This window comes from Chionomys nivalis, chromosome 1, assembly GCF_950005125.1.
Source record: "Chionomys nivalis chromosome 1, mChiNiv1.1, whole genome shotgun sequence".
NCBI classification, from domain to species: domain Eukaryota; kingdom Metazoa; phylum Chordata; class Mammalia; order Rodentia; family Cricetidae; genus Chionomys; species Chionomys nivalis.
This window is the reverse complement of record NC_080086.1, coordinates 82,914,584-82,934,449: the sequence shown is the minus strand read 5'-3', so window position 1 is coordinate 82,934,449 and position 19,866 is coordinate 82,914,584. Positions and strand designations below refer to the sequence as shown.

Genomic DNA, 19,866 nt, shown 5'->3' with positions numbered 1-19,866 from the left:
GAGAAGTTTCTGGGCTTTTTAGAAGAAAGTTATGCTCACTACAGTGCCATTGACACACATTTTATTAGAAAACATAAGCATTTATTACTTAATCCAATCTAAGGACCAGTGGTTAAAAAAAAAAACAAAAAACCATTGAATGTTTTTGTAATACCCATCATATCTACACATATCATTAAGGGAGGTGTGATAAGAATTCAGATCCCAGATGTTCTGTAAGGTAATGATTTGCTTGTTGTTTTAGATTGAGAAAATATGTTATCCTTTTCTTATCATCCACTGAAGTGTTTTGGGTGTTACTTCCTTGAGATCTTTGGCTTTCATGTGAGAAGTCAGAACTATCTTGTAACACTCAATGATCAATTAGAGGGAGAGATACAGTTGGTAGACAACAGCAGAAAGAAAGAGAAGAGGTAGAGAAACCAGCATTTCTATTAATTCATCAAAAACTCCTGTGTGGTACTACCAATGTGGAGGGTGTCATGTATTGTGAAGAAGCTGCTTTAGTCAGTGTGTTTGTTCACACCCGTCACTCAAGTCCAGATGCTGTAACAATAGCAGGGTCAGGCTCAGGGTGCAGCACTGTCTATCCTTTCACAGATATTTTTAAAAAACACCCTGGGATTCTCAGGATCCAGGATAAAGGTCCTGAATATTGAATAGATATTGCCTCTCTTGATGACAAATTAGTCTGTGTGATCAAAGCACACAGGTTTGAGATGTGTGGCACTGAAATATATGTGTTATAAGAATATACCAACATTTCTGCATCTGTGTTTGCAGACTGAAACACACATGAAAGGGGTGAGGTTGCTGACTAAATCAGTATGATGTCTTTTGTTACTGCAAAGTGAAAGGTGAAAATATTATTTGTAATATACAATAGAACCATGTGTTATAGTTTTCTGTTATTGTATTCAAGTCTGACATCACTAGTGAACCAATAATGGAAGAAATTGCAGGAATAGTAGCAAATGGTAGAAAAGAGAAAATATAAAAGAAAAATGTACAACTGATTTAGTCTGTTTGTCTGATAGTACCTTCATCTTCATATGGAATCAGGACCCCAAGTTATACACACTTTTATGATCAATGTGTAATATGTGTACTTAATGGATAATTCCTCTATTTTTACCCAAATGTAAAGCTATAAAGCCTTATTTTTAATACATTAAAATTGCCATGGTAAATTATAATTTAAATTTATAGGAATGATGACTCCAAAACTCACAGACACATCTCAAGAAGAACAGAACCAATCAGAATGATTTGAGTGATCTAAAGGTTTAATTTTCCTTTTTATGTGGCATATCCTATTACAGTGAAATATTTATCTATATTACTCCAGTATATCTTTGAATCTTATAATTCAAATTAGAACTTATAAATATTAGAAATGTCATATATAATTTTAAAACTTGAAAATTTATAAACTTTAGAGGCATGTATTTGGTCTGAGCTTGGGCATTTACTGACCCTCCGTTTGTCTTCACTTACTGAGATAAGGAAGCCTTGCAGTTGTGCCCAGAACTAGGTGGTTCCAAGTGATTTGCATTCACTCACTGTCAAGTCTTGAAGACTTCTTCATATACCACCCTAACACTGTGCAGCAAGTGCAGTCAGGACTCAGAATGGACATGAGGGCCCATGCTCAGCTCCTTTGGTTCCTATTTCTCTGCCTTTCAGGTAAAAAAGGGACAAAAATAGTAGTTTCATTCTTATACAGTGATTATTATTTACTGGAATTTGGGAGAGGACCTCTTTTTATCATGCTTAACTATGTGGGAATTTACTATGTCTGCACTCCTAGGTTCCAGAGGTGACATCCAGGTGACACAGTCTCCATCCTCCCTGTCTGCATCTTTGGGAGATGGAGTCACTATCACTTGCAGGACAAGGCAGGATATTAGCAGATATTTACGATGGTTCCAGCAGAAACCAGGGCAAGCTCCTAAGCTCCTGATCTATCGGGCATCCAACTTGGCAGATGGGGTCCCATCAAGGTTCAGTGGCAGTGGGTCTGGGACAGATTATTCTCTCACCATCAGTAGCCTGGAGTCTGAAGATATTGCAAATAATTACTGTCTACAGTATGATAACTATCCCCCCTGTGGTACCCCTACAGTATGATAAGTACCCTGTGGTAGGGTAGAATAGAGCTAAGCAGGGAAAACTAAACTGAATGCTGGTAAAAGAAGGTGGGGTAAAGGATGCCAAGTAGCTGCAACCAGGAACAGATGAGCTGCAACCTTGATGGTAAGCCACAGCCATGTGGCAATACACAGATTAACAAAAATGGGTTAAATTTGATAGATGCAAGAGCTAGCAAATAAGAGCTAGAGCTAATAAGCTAAGCAGTGATTTAATTAGTACAGTTTCTGAGTGGTTATTTTGAGTCTCCACAGCTCCTTAACTATGAGGCTTTCCAATGAGCATCAGTGAGTTCCAGACACATTCAGTCACAGCAAATCATAACTTATAATACATCCAAAATTAGCAGGGTGGTACTTGAGTATATTGGAGTTCATTTCTGTTTTCTATGTACAAATTATCATTCTAAAGTGACATAGACACTAACAAAATATCTTTGCATGGGATGATCCAGTTGACAAATGTGCACTTTGTTTGAGGAGGAGCACAACACACTATATATGTGTGATATGTTGGAGAACAAATGATAAGCATTTGGAACAGAGGAGTCTGGATCACTAGTGTTTTCTCAAGTAACACCCATTTCCAGGAGAGTAAATTAACACAGCCTTATCTTTGTTTTTACAACAGAATGACTGTATGTGAGAACCTCTCAGCAATCAGGAGAAACTGAAATAAAGATGATACAAAGTTCATCCTGATTCAACATGCCTCACTTACACAAAGTTATTCAGCATCACAGCCAATTCAGTCTTATTATCTACTGAAATTCACTCCTTATTTTTATATATAAGTCTTGTCTCTTTTTCAGTTTTCCAAACTCCATGATAGCCTATAGAAATGAACATATTCAGCTCCCTTTTGTCATCTATTTATGCAGCATGTGGTTTTCTTCTTATGTTCTTTTTTTATACGCTGTGTCTCTTTCACTTACTCCAGGTATTTAGACCCTAGGTAAAGTCTGAAAATTCAATTTTGTCTTTATGTGCAGGATCACATTTCTACAATTAATAAAACTAAGACTGTTCCTTAAAAAATTAAAATCTGAATACATTTTTATCCTGATGATTTGATATGTTTCTAATTCACCAGCAAAGCTTTCATCAAATGTTCTACTGCCTAGTCAAGATATTTTGGAAGGACAAAATATTTGAAATGGAAAATTTTTAATCCCTTTAGAGCAGCAATAGTGTCCCTTTCCTGTAGATAAACACAGGTAGTTTGATTACAAAAGCAAGGATTATCGCCCAACACAGATGTATAAACAGTTTATGTATCTCAGTGACCATGTTATCAGAGAGGAAAAATTAACATTTATTTATTCCTGTATACAGAATCTCTTATTATCTGTGGGAACCCTAAAAATGTGAGTCTATTCTACCTTGTCTGGAGGCCATAGAGTTTGATTTTCTTTTTGCTCTTTCGAAGTTGTTGACAAGAGGTATGGATACAACATATCCTGACCTCAGGTATTGTTACTTGGTATTTTTTTTTTTTTTTTTTTTTTTTTTTGGTTTTTCGAGACAGGGTTTCTCTGTGGCTTTGGAGCCTGTCCTGGAACTAGCTCTGTAGACCAGGCTGGTCTCGAACTCACAGAGATCCGCCTGCCTCTGCCTCCCGAGTGCTGGGATTAAAGGCGTGCGCCACCACCGCCCGGCGTTACTTGGTATTTTGGACTTTATGATGGATCATAGAGGTAGATCTGCTCAACTCTAACAAAAGGTCATAAAATTCAAGCATACAAGTAGTCCTTTGTTTGCAATAGAGGTTTTACTTAGGTAGTGTCTGATTGCAGGATACTTGGTATAAGCTATGTTCACTGCTCCAAACATCAAATGCTTTGCTCAGGAATTAATGGTTTGATGTCTCAAGTATTAGAGCAAGTCACTGTTCTTTCTTTTCTTTGTGTCATGTTAAAGCAGTCTTTTGTCTTCTTCTCCCATTATTTTTATTGGGATATAAAAGTGTATGAAAAAATAAATGTGGGTGAACTCACTACTCAGAATTCAGTATTTAGTATCCACTGTGTTGCCCTCCTGGTACTCTCCTGTGTCTCTGTGTTTTTTTCTTTCTCTGCTTCTCTTCTTTCCTCCTTTCCCCCTCTACCTCTCCCATGACCCCCATACTCCCAATCTACTCAGGCAATCTTGTCTTTTTTTCCTTCCCATTTAGATACATCTGTGCTTCTTTCTTATCTCTATTCCTCTTACCTAACATTTCTAATCTTTATGCCCCTACTCTGGACTTCTAAAGATGATACAACTGGAATCAAGGTCAAAGTTAACCCAGAAATGTGGTTGATGACAGTTATCCAAACTGATTCAGGCTATCAAAAAAAAAAATAACCAGACATAACCAGAGAAAGACTATCTAGAATCTGTCCACGTTTGGAGGTCTTTAAGGGGATGAGAAATCTATTCTACTGTTCAGTACTGATTATTCAGTCTACTACTTCCAGTTGGTAGCAGGTTGTTAGTTACAATTTTTTTCACGTGGGTATATGCCCATAGAATATTTTGGAAGGGGTCTCCAGTTGCCTTGTGTATTGTGTGTATGTACATTACTCAAACAAGAGGAGACTTTGGTTGCTATCAAAATTATTGGATTGTATGTTTCAATGTCCTTGATCCATTCTGTCAATATGTGTTTTCTTATTGGAGAATTAAGTCCATTGTTACTGAGAGATATCAGTGAACAATGATTGTAAATTTCTGTTATTTTCTTGTTTGTGATGATGATTATGATGGTGATTATGCTGCTGCTGCTGCTGCTGTGTGTGTGTGTGCAATTCCCTTCCTTCGCTTTTGGCAATGTGAGAATTATTTCCTGTGTTTTCATGGGTGTAATTAAACTCATTACATTGCAGTTTTTCTTCTAGCGTCTTTGGTAAGGGCTGCATTTTTAGATAGATGTTGCCTAAATATCTTATCATGGAATATCTTATTTTCCCTTTTTATAGTGATTGCAAATATTGCTAGATATACCAATCTGTGCTGGCATCTGTGGTTTCTTAGAGTCTGAAAAACATCTGTTCAGGTTCTCTTGGGTTTTAGAGTCTCCCTAGATAAGTCAAGTTTTCTTTTGTATCTTACTATTCTTTCTTTGTTCTGTAGGTTTAGTATTTTGATTATATTGTGGTGTCTGGACTTTCTTTTCTGGTTCAATATAATTGGTGTTTTTTCTGTTCCTTGTACCTTTATATGCAGGTTCTCCTTTATGTTAAGAAACTTTTATGAATTATTCAAAATATTTTCTGGGCCATTGAGTTGGGACTCCTTTTTTCTCTATTCCTATTATTAATATATTAGGTCATTTCATAGAACTTCAGATTTCCTGGATGTTTTGCATCAGGAACCTTTTAAATTTTAACATTTTCTTTTACCCATGTATCCATTTCTTCTGTTGTATCTCTATTCCTGAGTTTCTCTCTTCTATCTCTCTTTTTTTTTTGTTAGAACTCAACTTTATTGTTACAACCAATGTTTATTTACAGAATATAAATCTCTTCAAAAAGATACATTCCTTCATTTAATCAATGGTAGAAAGCCTTATTAAACAGAAATAAAGCCTTAACAGAAACACGGCTTCGTTGCAAGTCCATGAACACAGAACACAAATGTCACTTCAGCAGCTACATGAATGAGGCTGTTGATTTCACTGGCAATGCCATTTTAGCCACGAAACAAATCTTACTTAAATTAACAGTAGTAAAACTTAAATTTCAAACATAAAAATATGTAACAACAAAGGAAAAAGCAGGAAGTATCTCCGCTAGCAAACAGATGAGCAAGTTCTCCGGCACTCAGACACTGGCTGAGGCATAGGGAAACCTAGGACAAAGGCTGCATTCATCTGCGAGGTATCGATGCATGTTCAGTGCTGAGACTATCCATAGCACTTACAGTCTATACAAAGCAGCATTAGACTACAATTCACATTTGAGAAACACAAATTTCAGATCTATGCCACAGCTTCCCGATTCAACAGACGGCTAACGCAATGACAGTTCTCTTTGAAAGAAAGTTCAGCTTTTCCCCTTGCATATAGATAACACCATGTCTTCTTCCTTCAATCAGGATGTTTGACCTTGCTGTACAAAAGCTCCTAAATACAGAAAAGTTCTTGTGGGTTCCATAAGTTTACAGTTACTTTAGTACAGGTAAATACAGAGGACAACTTTAGATTATTGACAATGAACACTCAGTTTGTCACTACCTACAAACAAGCAGCCGCATGCCACAGTGCAGGCATGGCGAGCAGGTACTCTGTTCTCCCTCCACTGCTCTGCAGGTGTCATTGGGTTTCAACCCAGCTCTCAAAGTTCCTGGCTAGGAAGCCTGTAATTCTAATCCACTAGGTTTTCCTGCTCCACTTTCACAAACCAATCAAAAGACAAGGTGATGTTTCAGTTCTGTAAGCATCTAGTGTTTTATTAACGTATTAATCGGCTCAAAATTATCACAGTGAGCAAGATAACTAAAAGGTAAAACTGTAACTATTTTAAGAAGTATTTTTGCAAGTATACACGCCATACAATGCACAATGGAAAAAGGTGGTGTTGGTGGTACCACAGCGCACAGTCCAGGAGAGTAGCCTCCAACATACAACTTTAAAGTGCTTATGAGTGAAGCATCAGTATTTGTTTCTAATCCAAAAACACTTTGGGGTTTCTTCCCATATCAAATTGTGCCAAAATTGAAAATTTTTCAGCATAAAAACTACTCAAACAAATCTAACTCATTTAACGTATCACTGAATTTAGTCTTCAGGAATCCAAAGTAATACAAAAACCTCAAGTATTTCCTTTTACAGAAATATGGGCTGAAGTTCCAAAAACAGGGATGTTTTATCTGGAGTAGCTAATAGCATTCGTCAAAGCCAAGACTTAACACTGCCGTCACTACAGGGAAAGGCAGCTCGCTGTGCCTCATCTTGCCTTCCACACCAGAAACATGACTGAAGATGCAGCTCAGCTTCACAGGAAAGGCTATCGTGACATCTGATGGAGAAGAAAGACCACGGCGACAGGCCCGGAAGTGACAGACACTCAGAGGCTAGTCTCCACCTGCGCTCACCTTCTGTGTGAGGTAGCACACGATGCTGCTACTAGGAAAACCCCAGGACAAAGCACTGTTGACTTTGTCAATGGGATGACAGATTAACAGGGAAATATTTAAGTCTACAGTACTCAGGAATGCAGTATAAAATGCTTAAAAGCAAGTCAAGACAAACCAAGCCCAAACCTGACACGACTCCCTTTCTCCACCAGGTAGTGAGAGCATCAGGAGGAACAGGCGGTTTCTGGGTAACTCAGAGGCCTGAGGACTTGGGGGAATTCTTCCTTTAAGTCTAAACTCATAAAGTTAAAATAAACACGGGATAGTTGTCATAAAAGCCACCATTCTTCTCACAGCTAGCCCCACACTGAACTGCTCCAGAGAAGCCGCCTGACAAAACTAAGAGATGCCATTTGCCCTATGTCTTGTATGGGTGTGATTTACAGTCACACTGAATACCAAGATTTTGTCCAAAGTGTCAACAAACTCTGAAAATAGAAAAGGGGGCCACACTTCAGTTTATAAACACCAAATTACATTTTTAGCTTCCTTTACCCTCAAATTGTGACTCAAAGAGTGAGCTATAAATTCACTGCTTCCCAGAATCTAATACACACACACACAAAAATCAACAGCTGAGTAAAAACTGGAGAAAAGTCTTATTAGGCACTGAGAGGCTGAATAAATAAATACAACATTAACTAAACCCAATAAAGCTTACTTCCAGTTCTTGCTATCTCACTGCACAGCTAGAGGTGTGCACTGTTCCCAGCCAAACACCAACAGACTGGATCATTTAGTGACAGAAAAACTTCTACCAAGGAGAATGCAAAACTACACACTCTTGTATGCAGGACACACTCACACTAATCACAGCTGCTTATTTACACTGTCCTATTTACACGCCAGGCAGACCTAGTTGATGAGGTTTGTGCTCATGTTGATCTCGGGCAGATCATGTCAACAGTGAGACGTGTCCACCACATCTCATTTCCAGAAAATGGTGGTAGCACAGGATTAGAAGAGGGGAGGGAAATCAAATATCATTGGTCAGGTTCAAGATCATACAGGTATGCCAGGGAGACAGGATCAGGGTAGAGGGCAGAAATGTGAAATTTTGCTTGTTACAGCATCCAGGCCACTACGGTCTATTGATTAACATTGAACATCCATGAATGCCACTTCTAACATCCACTTTCATATTTACAAAATGAGCTTACCACCAGTTGAGTGATTAGGTAAGGCATTCAAGTTCCTTAGCTTAACAAAAGAAGGCAACTAACATCCTAGCAAGCCACAGGACACATTTTAGAGGGATGCTCTTCCGAGCTGTCCCAATGTACCCTCTTTAGAATCCCTTACATGGTCAATACAAAGGAAAGACATTTTGAATCCTGTTGATAATCTACACCATGATCCCCAAAAGCTGCATGGGAAGCAGGCGCATCAGAGCACCCAAATCTAGCCAAGGAATGGGGACAACAGTTTACATGTGCTCGTCTTCTTCCAAGATCTCCTCCATGCTAGCAGAGTGAACAAGGATGCCTTGCTGTCGGTGCATGCACTGCCACCGGCGTCTCTGGGGCAGCGGTCTCAGCTGGCTGCTATGCAGTCCACCACCACCACCAGCAGAAGCAGCAGCATGGTAAGCCTCCACTCACAGCACTCACTCTCAAGTAAGAACAGGAACAGACTAGCCAACACTGTCTTCTCCAGTGTTTCCACGTGACACATACTCTTGGATTTTAAGAGGAGGAAAGCAAAGAATCAGGAGGCTCACATTTTTATCATTCTATGACAATGTTCCAATCACAAATGAAAATTCCACTAAGCCAGTTTTTGTAGGTTTGCTTTAACATTGAAAAGAGCTAGTCATTATTTGTTTTCATTCAAAGAAGTCGGCAGAATTGTAATGACCTTACAGTAATGTGATTCATAAAAACAAAAGTGAACTTTACAACATTAGGGAGGTAGAAACCAAATCCAGGTCTAACACTGTTAGAGACACATACTTAGGAGTCTATTTACGTGGCTAGAATTTACCATCTCAAATGGCCATGGCCTGTAAGTGTTTGTACTTACTTTATTAGCTTTGAACACGTTGAGACAATCCAAGTATTTTAAAGCACTTGTCTGAGAACAGAAGTCATGTGGAACAATATACCAGACAATGTCTTAGGATAGATCTACACTACAGACTTTAAATATGCAGATCCATGGAGCCAACTTAGTACAAAAGCACTTATGTGACCAAAGTGCAAAGCCTGTCTGACTAAGCTAAGTTAAGTTAGCTGTGACTGTTCAAGTCCACAGTCTTCAAAGATTAAAGCCTTCTGGTCTACCTCAAAGACCTAACTTCCTTCCATTTAATAACTGCTTCCCTCTCACACCTGTAGAAAAATAAAAACTAGACTAACAAAAACAAGATAAAACAAGTCCTCCTACCACGACTACTTATTTAATTCACATTTCCTTATTTGTTAAGATTTTAAGTATTCAAGCTCAATGACCTACCTAAATGTTCCTTACTGGTTCTTCTAACTGCTTTAACAATATTACTCTGAAATTACATGTATAAGCAATCATTTGCTGACTCTACAGACACAAAACAAACCTAAGGAATGAATCTGAATAGAAAGAATCTAAATGATATTCCTTGCTTCCAAGTATGATGAACTCTGTATGTTTGTTTCAAATATGAACAATATCAGCTACTACCAAATAAACAAAAAAAGAATCAAGCTAAACAAAATTTTTGGTTAGAAACAATTTGATAGGTAAATTCTAAAAACTGGGACTATTACCTTAAATGACCATATCTAGTATTTTAAAACATGACTTAATACACATTTTAACATTAAATTGTTATACTTATATTCCAGGATTATACAGTAAATATATTTTATATTGTCAGGCTATATAAAGAGACAATTTAACTCTAAGTTGTATTCTTCAGAGAAATCATTTCCAATTTCCAATTCAAGAAAGTATACCCCTAGAGACAGTAACTGCCTTGTTCCCTCTTCAGTGGGCACTTCTCTAGAAAAGTCTAGAACACCCTAAGTTACTACGAAGGCAGTGACTGCCATGTCAAGAGTAAATGATTCATTTTACAAAGGTCACACCAAACAAGAATGTTTTTCTAAAATTAACCCTATAACAAAACTTTTAAAAGATCTCTACGACATCTCATTTCATACACTGAACCAACAAAGGAAAGATGAGAAGTAGTCAGTCATGTCAAATCTGTAACAAATCATCACATGTAACACGGACTGTGCTGCCAAAGGCTAAAGCCGACTCGATTCTTTCCACTGATGGACAAATCTCTAGCCCGTCACATACTGACAACAGTAACCATATTTTTAACATCATTCTATTTAAAAATAGATTGGCTGTTTAGAGGCATAATTTGTAAAGCAAGATAACCAAATTAAATGAGTGTTAACAAATATTGGCTTTCGGAATTTCTTAGGAAACATCCACAAGCACTGCTCAGCTCCTGGAGAACAATGAGGTGTCTTCTTTACTCAGGCATCTTTAGCGCTGTGACCTCGGGCTTCATTTTAAAGTACTGGTTAAAGCGAACAACAGCGTACCAAAGCAAACTGATTGACTTGAATGAAGAGTATCTCTACTTCCTTTTCAGTGACTTCACTGCCAAAGCCTTTGTACTCCTTGTAGGCTTCGAGGTAAGCGCGCAGCAACTGGCCCTGGAGTTCTCTATCTGGATAGAGACTATAGTCTACGTCACTGACACCTGCAAATTCATTGAAATGATTTCCAATATCATATGCCAGGTAGTTGTATCCAGAATACTCATAATCAATGAACTGTACATCACCTTGTTTCTCGTTGTAGATTATATTCTTACACAGCAGGTCATTGTGGCAAAGCACCACAGGTGAGCCCAGGTTGGACAGAATCTCCTTCATCCAGGTCATTTCCGCTTGAAGAAGCTGAGGGCTCGGGATATCACTTAGGAACCTTTTGTTAATATCTTCATCAGCAAATCCTGTGGGAATGAGGGAGAAGTATTTTCCCATCTTAAGCCATAGGTTAGATTTGGGGATCCAGCCATTGTGTGCATGGATAGCATGGATTTTAGCAAGCTGACGAGCTATTAGCCTGAAAATAGCTGGGTTGCAGACATGCTGTGGGTCCAAAGCTTCCCCTTGTATAAACTCATAGCACAGTCCATTATTGAAGGTACAGTAGAGCTGAGGCGCACAGCCATGAGCCTGCAGCACGCGGAAACTTTTCACTTCTTCATCGCGGTCGACTAGCAGCTCAGTCTTGTTGCCGTAAATTCTCACCAGAACCACATCTTCCATGGTATCACCCACGTAGCAGGCAATGAGCTTATTTGTGATCCCATCTGTGAAGAGCTGCAGGGTCACCTCGCGGGGGTCCCAGTGCGGCCGCAGGTGCGCCGTCGCTGCAGCGCGCTGCTCCTCCTGGTCCTGCACCGTCACGTCGAGCTTCGGCACCTCGGGCGAGCCGGGCGGGACGTGGATGTAATTGGCCATGGCCCAGGCGACGGTGGACACGACCACGACGACCACGGCGACGGCGACCACGAGCGCGGCGGGCGCCGGCAGGCTGCTGGACCCTTCCGTCCCGGGGCGCCCTCGGCGGAGGGCTGCGGCCGCTCGGACGCACGGGCGGGCGGCGGGGGGCGACGGGGCGACCGGCCGGGGTGCGCAGTGCAGCGACGCGGACGGTCGGCCGCTCTCGGGAAGATGCCTCAGTGCTCTCGACCTCGGGCCTCTCTTCTATCTCTTATATTCTCTTAGTAAAATTTGCTTCTGGGAGGATGGATACGGGAGCAGCGAAGTATATATCCTATCTAAGGGAGCCATCTTAGGGTTGGCAAGAGACTTGACTCTAGAGGGGTTCGCAGGTGTCCAGGAATAGGTCCCCAGCTGGTACCTTGGGCAACTAAGGAGAGGGAACCTGAAATGACCCTATCCTATACTGATGAATATCTTGCATATCACCTTAGAACCTTCATCTGGCGATGGATCAAGGTAGAGACAGAGTCTCAATTTGGAGCAACGGTCTGAGCTCTTAAGGTCCAAATGAGGAGCAGAAGGAGGGAGAACAAGAGCAAAAAATCAGGACCACGAGGGATGCACCCACCCACTGTGACAGTGGAACTGATTTATTAGGAGCCCACCAAGGCCAGCTGGTCTGGGACTGAATAAGCATGGGTTGATTCCGGACTCTCTGAGCATGGCGGTCAACGAAGACTGATGAGAAGCCAAGGACAATGGCACTAGGTTTCAATCCTAATACATGAACTGGCTTTGTGGGAGCTTAGCCTGTTTAGAAGCTCACCTTCCTGGACGTAGATAGAAGACCTTCGTCTTCCCGCAGGGCAGAGAATTTGGACTGCTCTTCAGTATCGAGAGGGAGGGGGAATGGTGTGGGGGGAGGAGAAGAGGAGTGGGGATAGGGGGAGGGGAGTGGGGGGAGGGGGCAATATTTGGGAGGAGGGGAGGGAAATGGGAAACGGGGAGCAGGTGGAAATTTTAATTAAAAAAGAATAAAAAATAAAAAAAAAAAAAAAAAAAAAAAAAAAAGAAAAAAAAAAAAAAATATTCTAATATGAATCAAAGCAAATAAATGAATGTGAAATATAAAAAAAAAAAAAAAAAAAAAAAAAAAAAAAAAAAAAAAAAAAAAAAAAAATAAAATTTGCTTCTGTGGATCCTTTTTACATTCCTAAATATTTTATTTACAGAATTTACTTTGTGTTTTCTTTATTGTTTCTTTTTCCATTTTCAGGTCTTGAACAGTTTTATTTGCTTCCATTGTGTTTTATTTTTCTTGGCTTTTAAAAATGATTTATTCATTTCATTGGATTATTTTATGTTTTCCTTGAGGAATTTATTCATTTTCTCTTAAAATACCACTACAATCTTCATATAGTTGGTTTTAAAGTGTTTTTCTTGTGTGTCAACTATGTTGGAATATTTACAACTCACTATGATAGGATAGCTTGTCTCTGGAGGCAACATAGTTCCCTGGCTGTTATTGATTGTGTTCTATTGCTAGCATCGAGATACCTTGTTTGGGGTGATTATAAGTCAATGTGCTGACTTTTGAGATTGTCTTGATAAAGTGAGTTTTATTCCTTGGTTTCAATTTCCATTCTGTATTTTCAGAGAGTGTGTTGTCTGAGTATTTCCTGTTTTACTACCCAGATATATTTGTGTGTTCTTGGCGCATGGGAAGCAGGGGGATTCTTGCTGGGTTTGGAGGCTGAGAAAAGGGGAGGTCAAGAAGGTGCTGTTAGGAATCCTCTGGAGGTATGGAAAAAAGGGAGGGTAAGCTGGCCATGGTGTTCTTTGACAGAGTTAAGGTCTATTCTAAAAAATGGGTCTGGGGTAATTGGGAATTGAGTAGGTCTGTAGGCAGCTTACCTTGGTCTTCTTTCATGTTTGCCTGTGGCTGAGCAAAGGGTGCCTGTCTAATTTTGTGGGTGTACACAGAGTTGTGGCCAGAAGGGAAAGGCAATGGGGGTTGGTCTGTGAATTCCAGAGGAGGTGTTCACAGGAAGTTAGGAAGTTGCAGCTGGTATTGGATGGTCTGTGGTATTCACAGGTTCAATGTACAGGGAAGCTGTATAGCTGTTACTGGTGTCCTGTTGCAGTACTAGGGGTAACCATGATAATTGGACCTGGGGTAGTAGAGATAGTGGAGAAGGTCTGAGGGACCCTATGTGACTTTTCAAAAATAAAAATCTTGCATAATTGTTCTGTCTTAAACCATTGGAGACTCACAGTATTTGCATATTGCTCCACAGGAAGGACTTTCCCCTGCTGATCACAGAAAAAAATTCATCATTACTCTTGCATTTACTGTTCAATTTCCTAAGTATATCTTCTTACAATAAGCTACCCTCTTCAGTTTCTGAGGTACCTAATCCTGTGGGTTCTTAGTAAGGAGAGAAAGGGGATACCTAAGAAAAATGAAGGGAGTTTGAACTCCATGGTAGCTGCAGCTCAAGTCTTTTCTGCCCACATGGGAAATGACAGGTCATGTCTTCTAAGATGGGCATATGATGTTTAGAACTATAAAAGTAAATTGTGAGATGAGACAGTATCTATGATACAGAGAATATTTTGACATACGTGCAATCAAATGGTCTGTTCTATCACACCTTGAGAATCTATTTAAAATGATATACTAACATGTATTTTAAAATGTGTTTGTTATGTAGACAAAAGTTTTATTCACAAAATATAAAGATCTCAATTGAACTACACAATATGAAGACAATCTTAAATATTGCTGATAAAATTTCCACATGATTTTATACTTTTTTCTTATTATTTCAGCTTGTATCATTGATGCTGTGATGATCAACACTCTGATCTTCTGCTGATCATCCATGAATGGATACACTCTATCTCCTGTAGGTATATTCAGAGTCTTCTAGATAGTGATAGTGACAGAAATTTAAACTGATATTGGCAGAAGTCGGGCCAGTTGCCATAGCTTCTTTTCAAAGAGCCTTCTAACTGGGAATCTGTGGTTCCCAACAGGTTCAGTGACAGTTTGTCAGATACCTATTTCACCCTGAAAATCTGCAGAGCAGAGAATGAGGGTGTTTTGATTATTGATGCATTTAAGATACACATATTCCAGCCATAGAGACACAGATAGTAGCATAAACTTTCTTGTTTGGTGTGGCCCAGCTTTCAAATATGTTGCTTGTCCTAAGAGAAACACAGCACATTGTATATACCATATATATATATATAATATATATATATTATATATATATATATAATATATATACTTCTTTGAGGTCTATGGAGTATAAGCTCATTATCACTATCCTTCAATATATAGCTAGTATTCTGGTGTAGGAAGTCCTTCTGCTTTTGTGTTGTTTTTATTGGCTAATAAAGGAACTGCTTTGGACCCTTGATAGGTCAGAACTGAGGTAGGTGGGGAAATTAAAGAGAATGCTCGAGGAAAAAGGCAGTGTCAGAAAGAGGCACCATGAAGCCACCAGATACAGTTATGCTGGATCTTTCCAGATAAGCCACTGCCACGTGGCAATGTACAGATTAATAGAAATGGGTTAAATCAAGATATGAGAGTTAGCCTATAAGAGGCTAGAGATAATGGGTCAATGAGTAATTTAATTAATAAAATTTCTGTGTGGTTATTTTAGGGCTAATCTAGCTGGGTGGCTGGGAAGAAGAAGCAGCCCCTCCTTACAATTGACACCAACATGACAGACTAAATCTACTTACAACCTTGAGAGAGATTAATTAAACACAAGAATACAGTTTACCACAGCTTTTTGCTGTTTGCTGGTTCCTTTAAGAGAGATTTTCCTGACTCAGTAGCAGCAGCAGAAAAAAGCCATGCTGTTTAAAAATGCCAGCTTTCTGGGCTATGCTGCCAGAATGACCTCTGGATCTTTCAGGAAACAGAGCATTAGGATGGGGTTTGTGAGCAGAGTGCTGTGGCTTGCTTGATAACAATGTGAACTTGTTGTGTGTCTGGAAGTGGGGCAGTGCACATGGTTCAGAGGCACAAGTGTCTCAAAGGCACAAGAGGCCCCACCATTGTTGGACTGGGCAGGGCAAGCAGGCACTACTGTATTTTACCCAGCAATGGCACAACTTAAGTTTTTAAGACGTGCTTAGCATTTAAGACGTGTTCCTGGACAGTAAAGTATTACAGATTAAAAATAGGACAGATTCTGACATAAACAACCTCTAAATGGGTCACAGTGTTGGATAAATGTACATCAGTTTGGAAAAGAGAAGAAAAGGAGTATTGAGAGTCATAAAATAAAGTTAATGCTTTAAAAATAAAGAGGTAAAGTCTTTAAAGAGACAGAGTACATATACACATAAATGAAAAGGAATAAAGAAAAGTAAGCCAGATAAAAATGGAAAATTCAGAGAGTTTAGATTATATATATTGTGTTTTCTTTGAATTTTTTAACTCTGAAGGAGCCAAGTACAAGGAGACATTTCTTTGTATGGGCTGATAAGCTAAACCAGGATGTATATAATAAAGGTATCTTAACTTCAGAATTTGGTCTCAGAACATGTTGCTTGGAAAAAGAGGTTCTTATTTTGTTTACACAAAAGATGGAAACCTGTGGATTGTTTCCAGTTGAATATGGTTTCATGGACCAAGGCCACCTGAACATCATGAACACCCTCAAAAAATTACTTAACTCATCTGCTGACTGAGATGAACCTAGCACACAGGATACACCATAAAAGACCTAATTGACAGTGCCCCCAATCAGCAGGAAGAAGTATGGACAAAACTATGCCCATATTCCCGAATATTGTTTATAATTTTTTGTTTACATTTAAAGGGGGATATGCTATAGAGATGAATAATTTGCTTTCATATAGATCTTGGCTTATTGATACAAATTTAAGGTAAATTTTGTTATATGTATATTCCTTCTCTTGATTAAAGTATTGTGATTGTGTAGTTCATTTAAAATGAAACATATAATTAAGAAATATAGGTCAATAGACAATCATCTATAATAGTCAAGCTTGTAGTCATGTTAGTTGGGTTTTCTAGATATACAGAGATATATTTCAGTTAGATAGATACTCTTCAAATCTTTCAGAGACCTTCAGAATATGGCATTTAAAATGTTTAAAAATTTAGAACTTTTCATGACGATGAGACAATCTGCTTCTGGCAGCACCAATCTACTTCAAGAGAAAGATGGGCATCAAAGTGTCTCCTTAGCCATTTGGCCAAGAAATTCTTCTTACCTGGACTGCTTCACTGGACATGAAGTACCCACAGAGGGATGACTGTTGAACTTGCCTATAGGTGAGATGGTCCTTCAGGGTTCCTGCTTCATAAAGGAGTATGCAAGACTTTCTGCAGGACACAGAAGAAAGTGACTGAAAACTGCCAATAAGGCAGAACTGCCTTTGAAATTTTCTGCCTCATGGGAAAGTCGGCTGGATACTATGGGCCTGTAGGCAGAAGACAGATGCTCCAACATTACAGAAAAACTTTGGGTGACTGTCCAGGCAGTGAGATGTCTCTGTCAATTCTAGTTTTGGAAATTGTTTATAATACACTTCCTGTTTACTTAGGTAATATTACATCCTTCTGGAGTCTTTGATGGAGTTGAAGAATTTATAGTTATAGTTTTCCTTAGCTGTGATAGAAGATAAAGTAGATATAAATTTTGTAACTATAATTCTTACTAGAGTGACTGTTATATACAATTTTACTATATTAAAGCCTTTTGTTTAAACAGAAAAGGGGAAATGGTGTAGGAGGTCCTTCTGTCTTTGTGTAGTTTTCATTGGTTTATAAAGAAACTGCTTTGGGCCCTTGATAGTACAGAGCTTAGGTAGGTGGGGAAAATTAAACAGAATGCTGGGAGGAAGAAGGCAGAGTCAGAGAGAGCCATCATGGAGCCACCAGAGGCAGACATATTGAATTTCTCCTGGTAAGCCACTACCATGTGGCAATGTACATATTAATTGAAATAGGTTAAACCAAGATATGAGAGTTAGCCAATGAGAGGCTAGAGATAATGGGCTAAGCAGTGGTTTAATTAATACAATTTCTATGTGGTTATTTCGGGGCTAAGCTAGCCAGGCGGCCAGGAAGAACAAGCAGGTCCTCCTTATAAAAATATCCACTTATAAATGAGTACACTTGGTGCTCATCTTTATGGTCTGGTTTATCACACTCAGGGTGTTTTTCTCTAGTTCCATCCATTTTCATGCAAATTTCAAGATGCCATTGTTTTTTACTGCTGAGTAGTACAACATTTTCTTTATCAAGTTATTGGCTGAGGGGCATCTAGGTTGTTTCCAGCTTCAGACTATTACAAATAATGCTGGTATAAACATAGTTGGACAAGTATGCTTATAGTATTATTGAACATCCCTTGGTATAAACCCAAGAGTGGTATTGCTGGGCCTTGAAGTAGGCTGATTCCCAACTTTCTGAGAAACTGCCATACTGATTTCCAGAGTGGTTATAGAGGGCTAAAATCAATAAAATAGAAACAAAGAGAAGAAAACAGAGAATCAATGAAACAAATACCTTGTTCTTTGAGAAAATCAACAAAATAGACAAATACACTATTCTTATTATCAGAAGTTATTCTCAAAATTAACTAAAATTTATATACATAAATCAAATGACAAAGATGTACAAACATTCTAAACATCTAAAAACTGAAGAATACACATTCCAAGAAGCCCATAAAATTTTTCCCAAAATGGATTCATTAAGGCACAAACAAGAGGGCAACAGATTCCCAATGAACTAGAGTTACAGGTGGTTCTGTGGCAAATTGGGTGCTAGGAACTGAACTGATGTTCACTGAAAGAGCAGATATAGCAACAGTGCCAGTAACTGCTGATACATCTATCATTTTTCATGTATACAAAATACAATAATAAAATAAAATTATATATAAATATTTTTTGAGAAATATACAACAATATTAAAATAAAAATACATCATACATTTTTGAGATATATATATTTCTCATAAGACTATATATAATTCTATTTTATATATATTACACACACACACACACACACACACACTATTATATATATAATAGTTTTTGTGATAGGGTTTCTCTTTGCAGCCCTAAGTGTCCTGAAACTCATTCTGTAGTAGTACATGACCTTGTTATCAGAAATATGCATATCTCTGCATCCTTAGTATTTTATTAAATTCATTTGACATTATACCTGGATCCTTGTTTCATATTTTAATACAATTTGAAAACTACATTTTTAGGAATTTCATGCATGCTACAATGTATTTTTATCACGTTCACTCCTCTCATCCCTATAATTCTTCTCAGATTCACCCCATCCTCTTTATATTTCAAATATTCTTTTTTTCTAATAAGCCCCTGAGTCCAGTGTATCCCACTCCTATACATATGGGTTAGAGGTTAACACGCCAAGGGCAAATCCTTAAAGAAAACTCATTTTTACTGCTGTAACAGCCATCAATTGTAATAAAAAAGGACACAAAACAAGTTTCAAGAACATAGGAAAGCTAAAATATCACTGTTTGACCTGAGGAGCTATAATAATGAGCAGTCTGATACTGTATTCTAACTTTAAAAATAGTGCCAAGAAAATCATGCTATAACCAAAGACTTTCTGATAGGAATTAAGTCCAATTTCATAAGACAAGATCAATAACTGACACAATTATTGGAACCATGAATTTGTGGGTGAAAGTCATAGACTCTATAGTGGAAACTGTAAATGAAACAACTTGGATAAAATAGTGAGCAAATTGAATAAAGAAAATTTCAATAAGAAAATTATGTATCCTCAATAAGAGTTCCACCATGAGATAATATATAAAAGAAGGCATATAAATAATAAGAAAAATGTAACTTGATTAAGAACTAAAAAAATAAATGCATATCATTTTAAACCTTAATCAATGGAAAACAATTTCATGAAAGGAAATTAAGAACAGAAAGAATAAATTCATATAATTTCAAACCTTAATCAATGGAAAGCTATTTCATGAAAGGAAGAAGGTTCTTTACTGAAAGATTTTGGCAGCACCACCCTGGCAGTTTCCCTGACAGGTGGGACTCAGATAGAATTGTAGTGCAGAAAGATTGGATATAGAGTTTATT

At 38.3% G+C, this 19,866-nt stretch overlaps 1 protein-coding gene and 1 gene segment (V, D, J or C); one reads left to right on the top strand and one right to left on the bottom strand.

The window, feature by feature from the left end:
- The first annotated feature begins 1,631 nt into the window (after window positions 1-1,631).
- On the top strand, window positions 1,632-7,107 carry LOC130879158 (immunoglobulin kappa variable 1D-33-like). The segment is given in 3 exon segments: window positions 1,632-1,686; window positions 1,811-2,090; window positions 7,035-7,107. Coding segments are annotated over 3 exon segments (408 nt in total).
- LOC130882436 (ethanolamine kinase 1-like) lies at window positions 6,507-11,818 on the bottom strand. The gene has a single exon (XM_057782901.1). It carries the CDS (start codon window positions 11,735-11,737, stop codon window positions 10,787-10,789), a length of 951 nt encoding a protein of 316 aa, XP_057638884.1. The 5' UTR covers window positions 11,738-11,818; the 3' UTR covers window positions 6,507-10,786.
- Window positions 11,819-19,866: the final 8,048 nt, after the last annotated feature.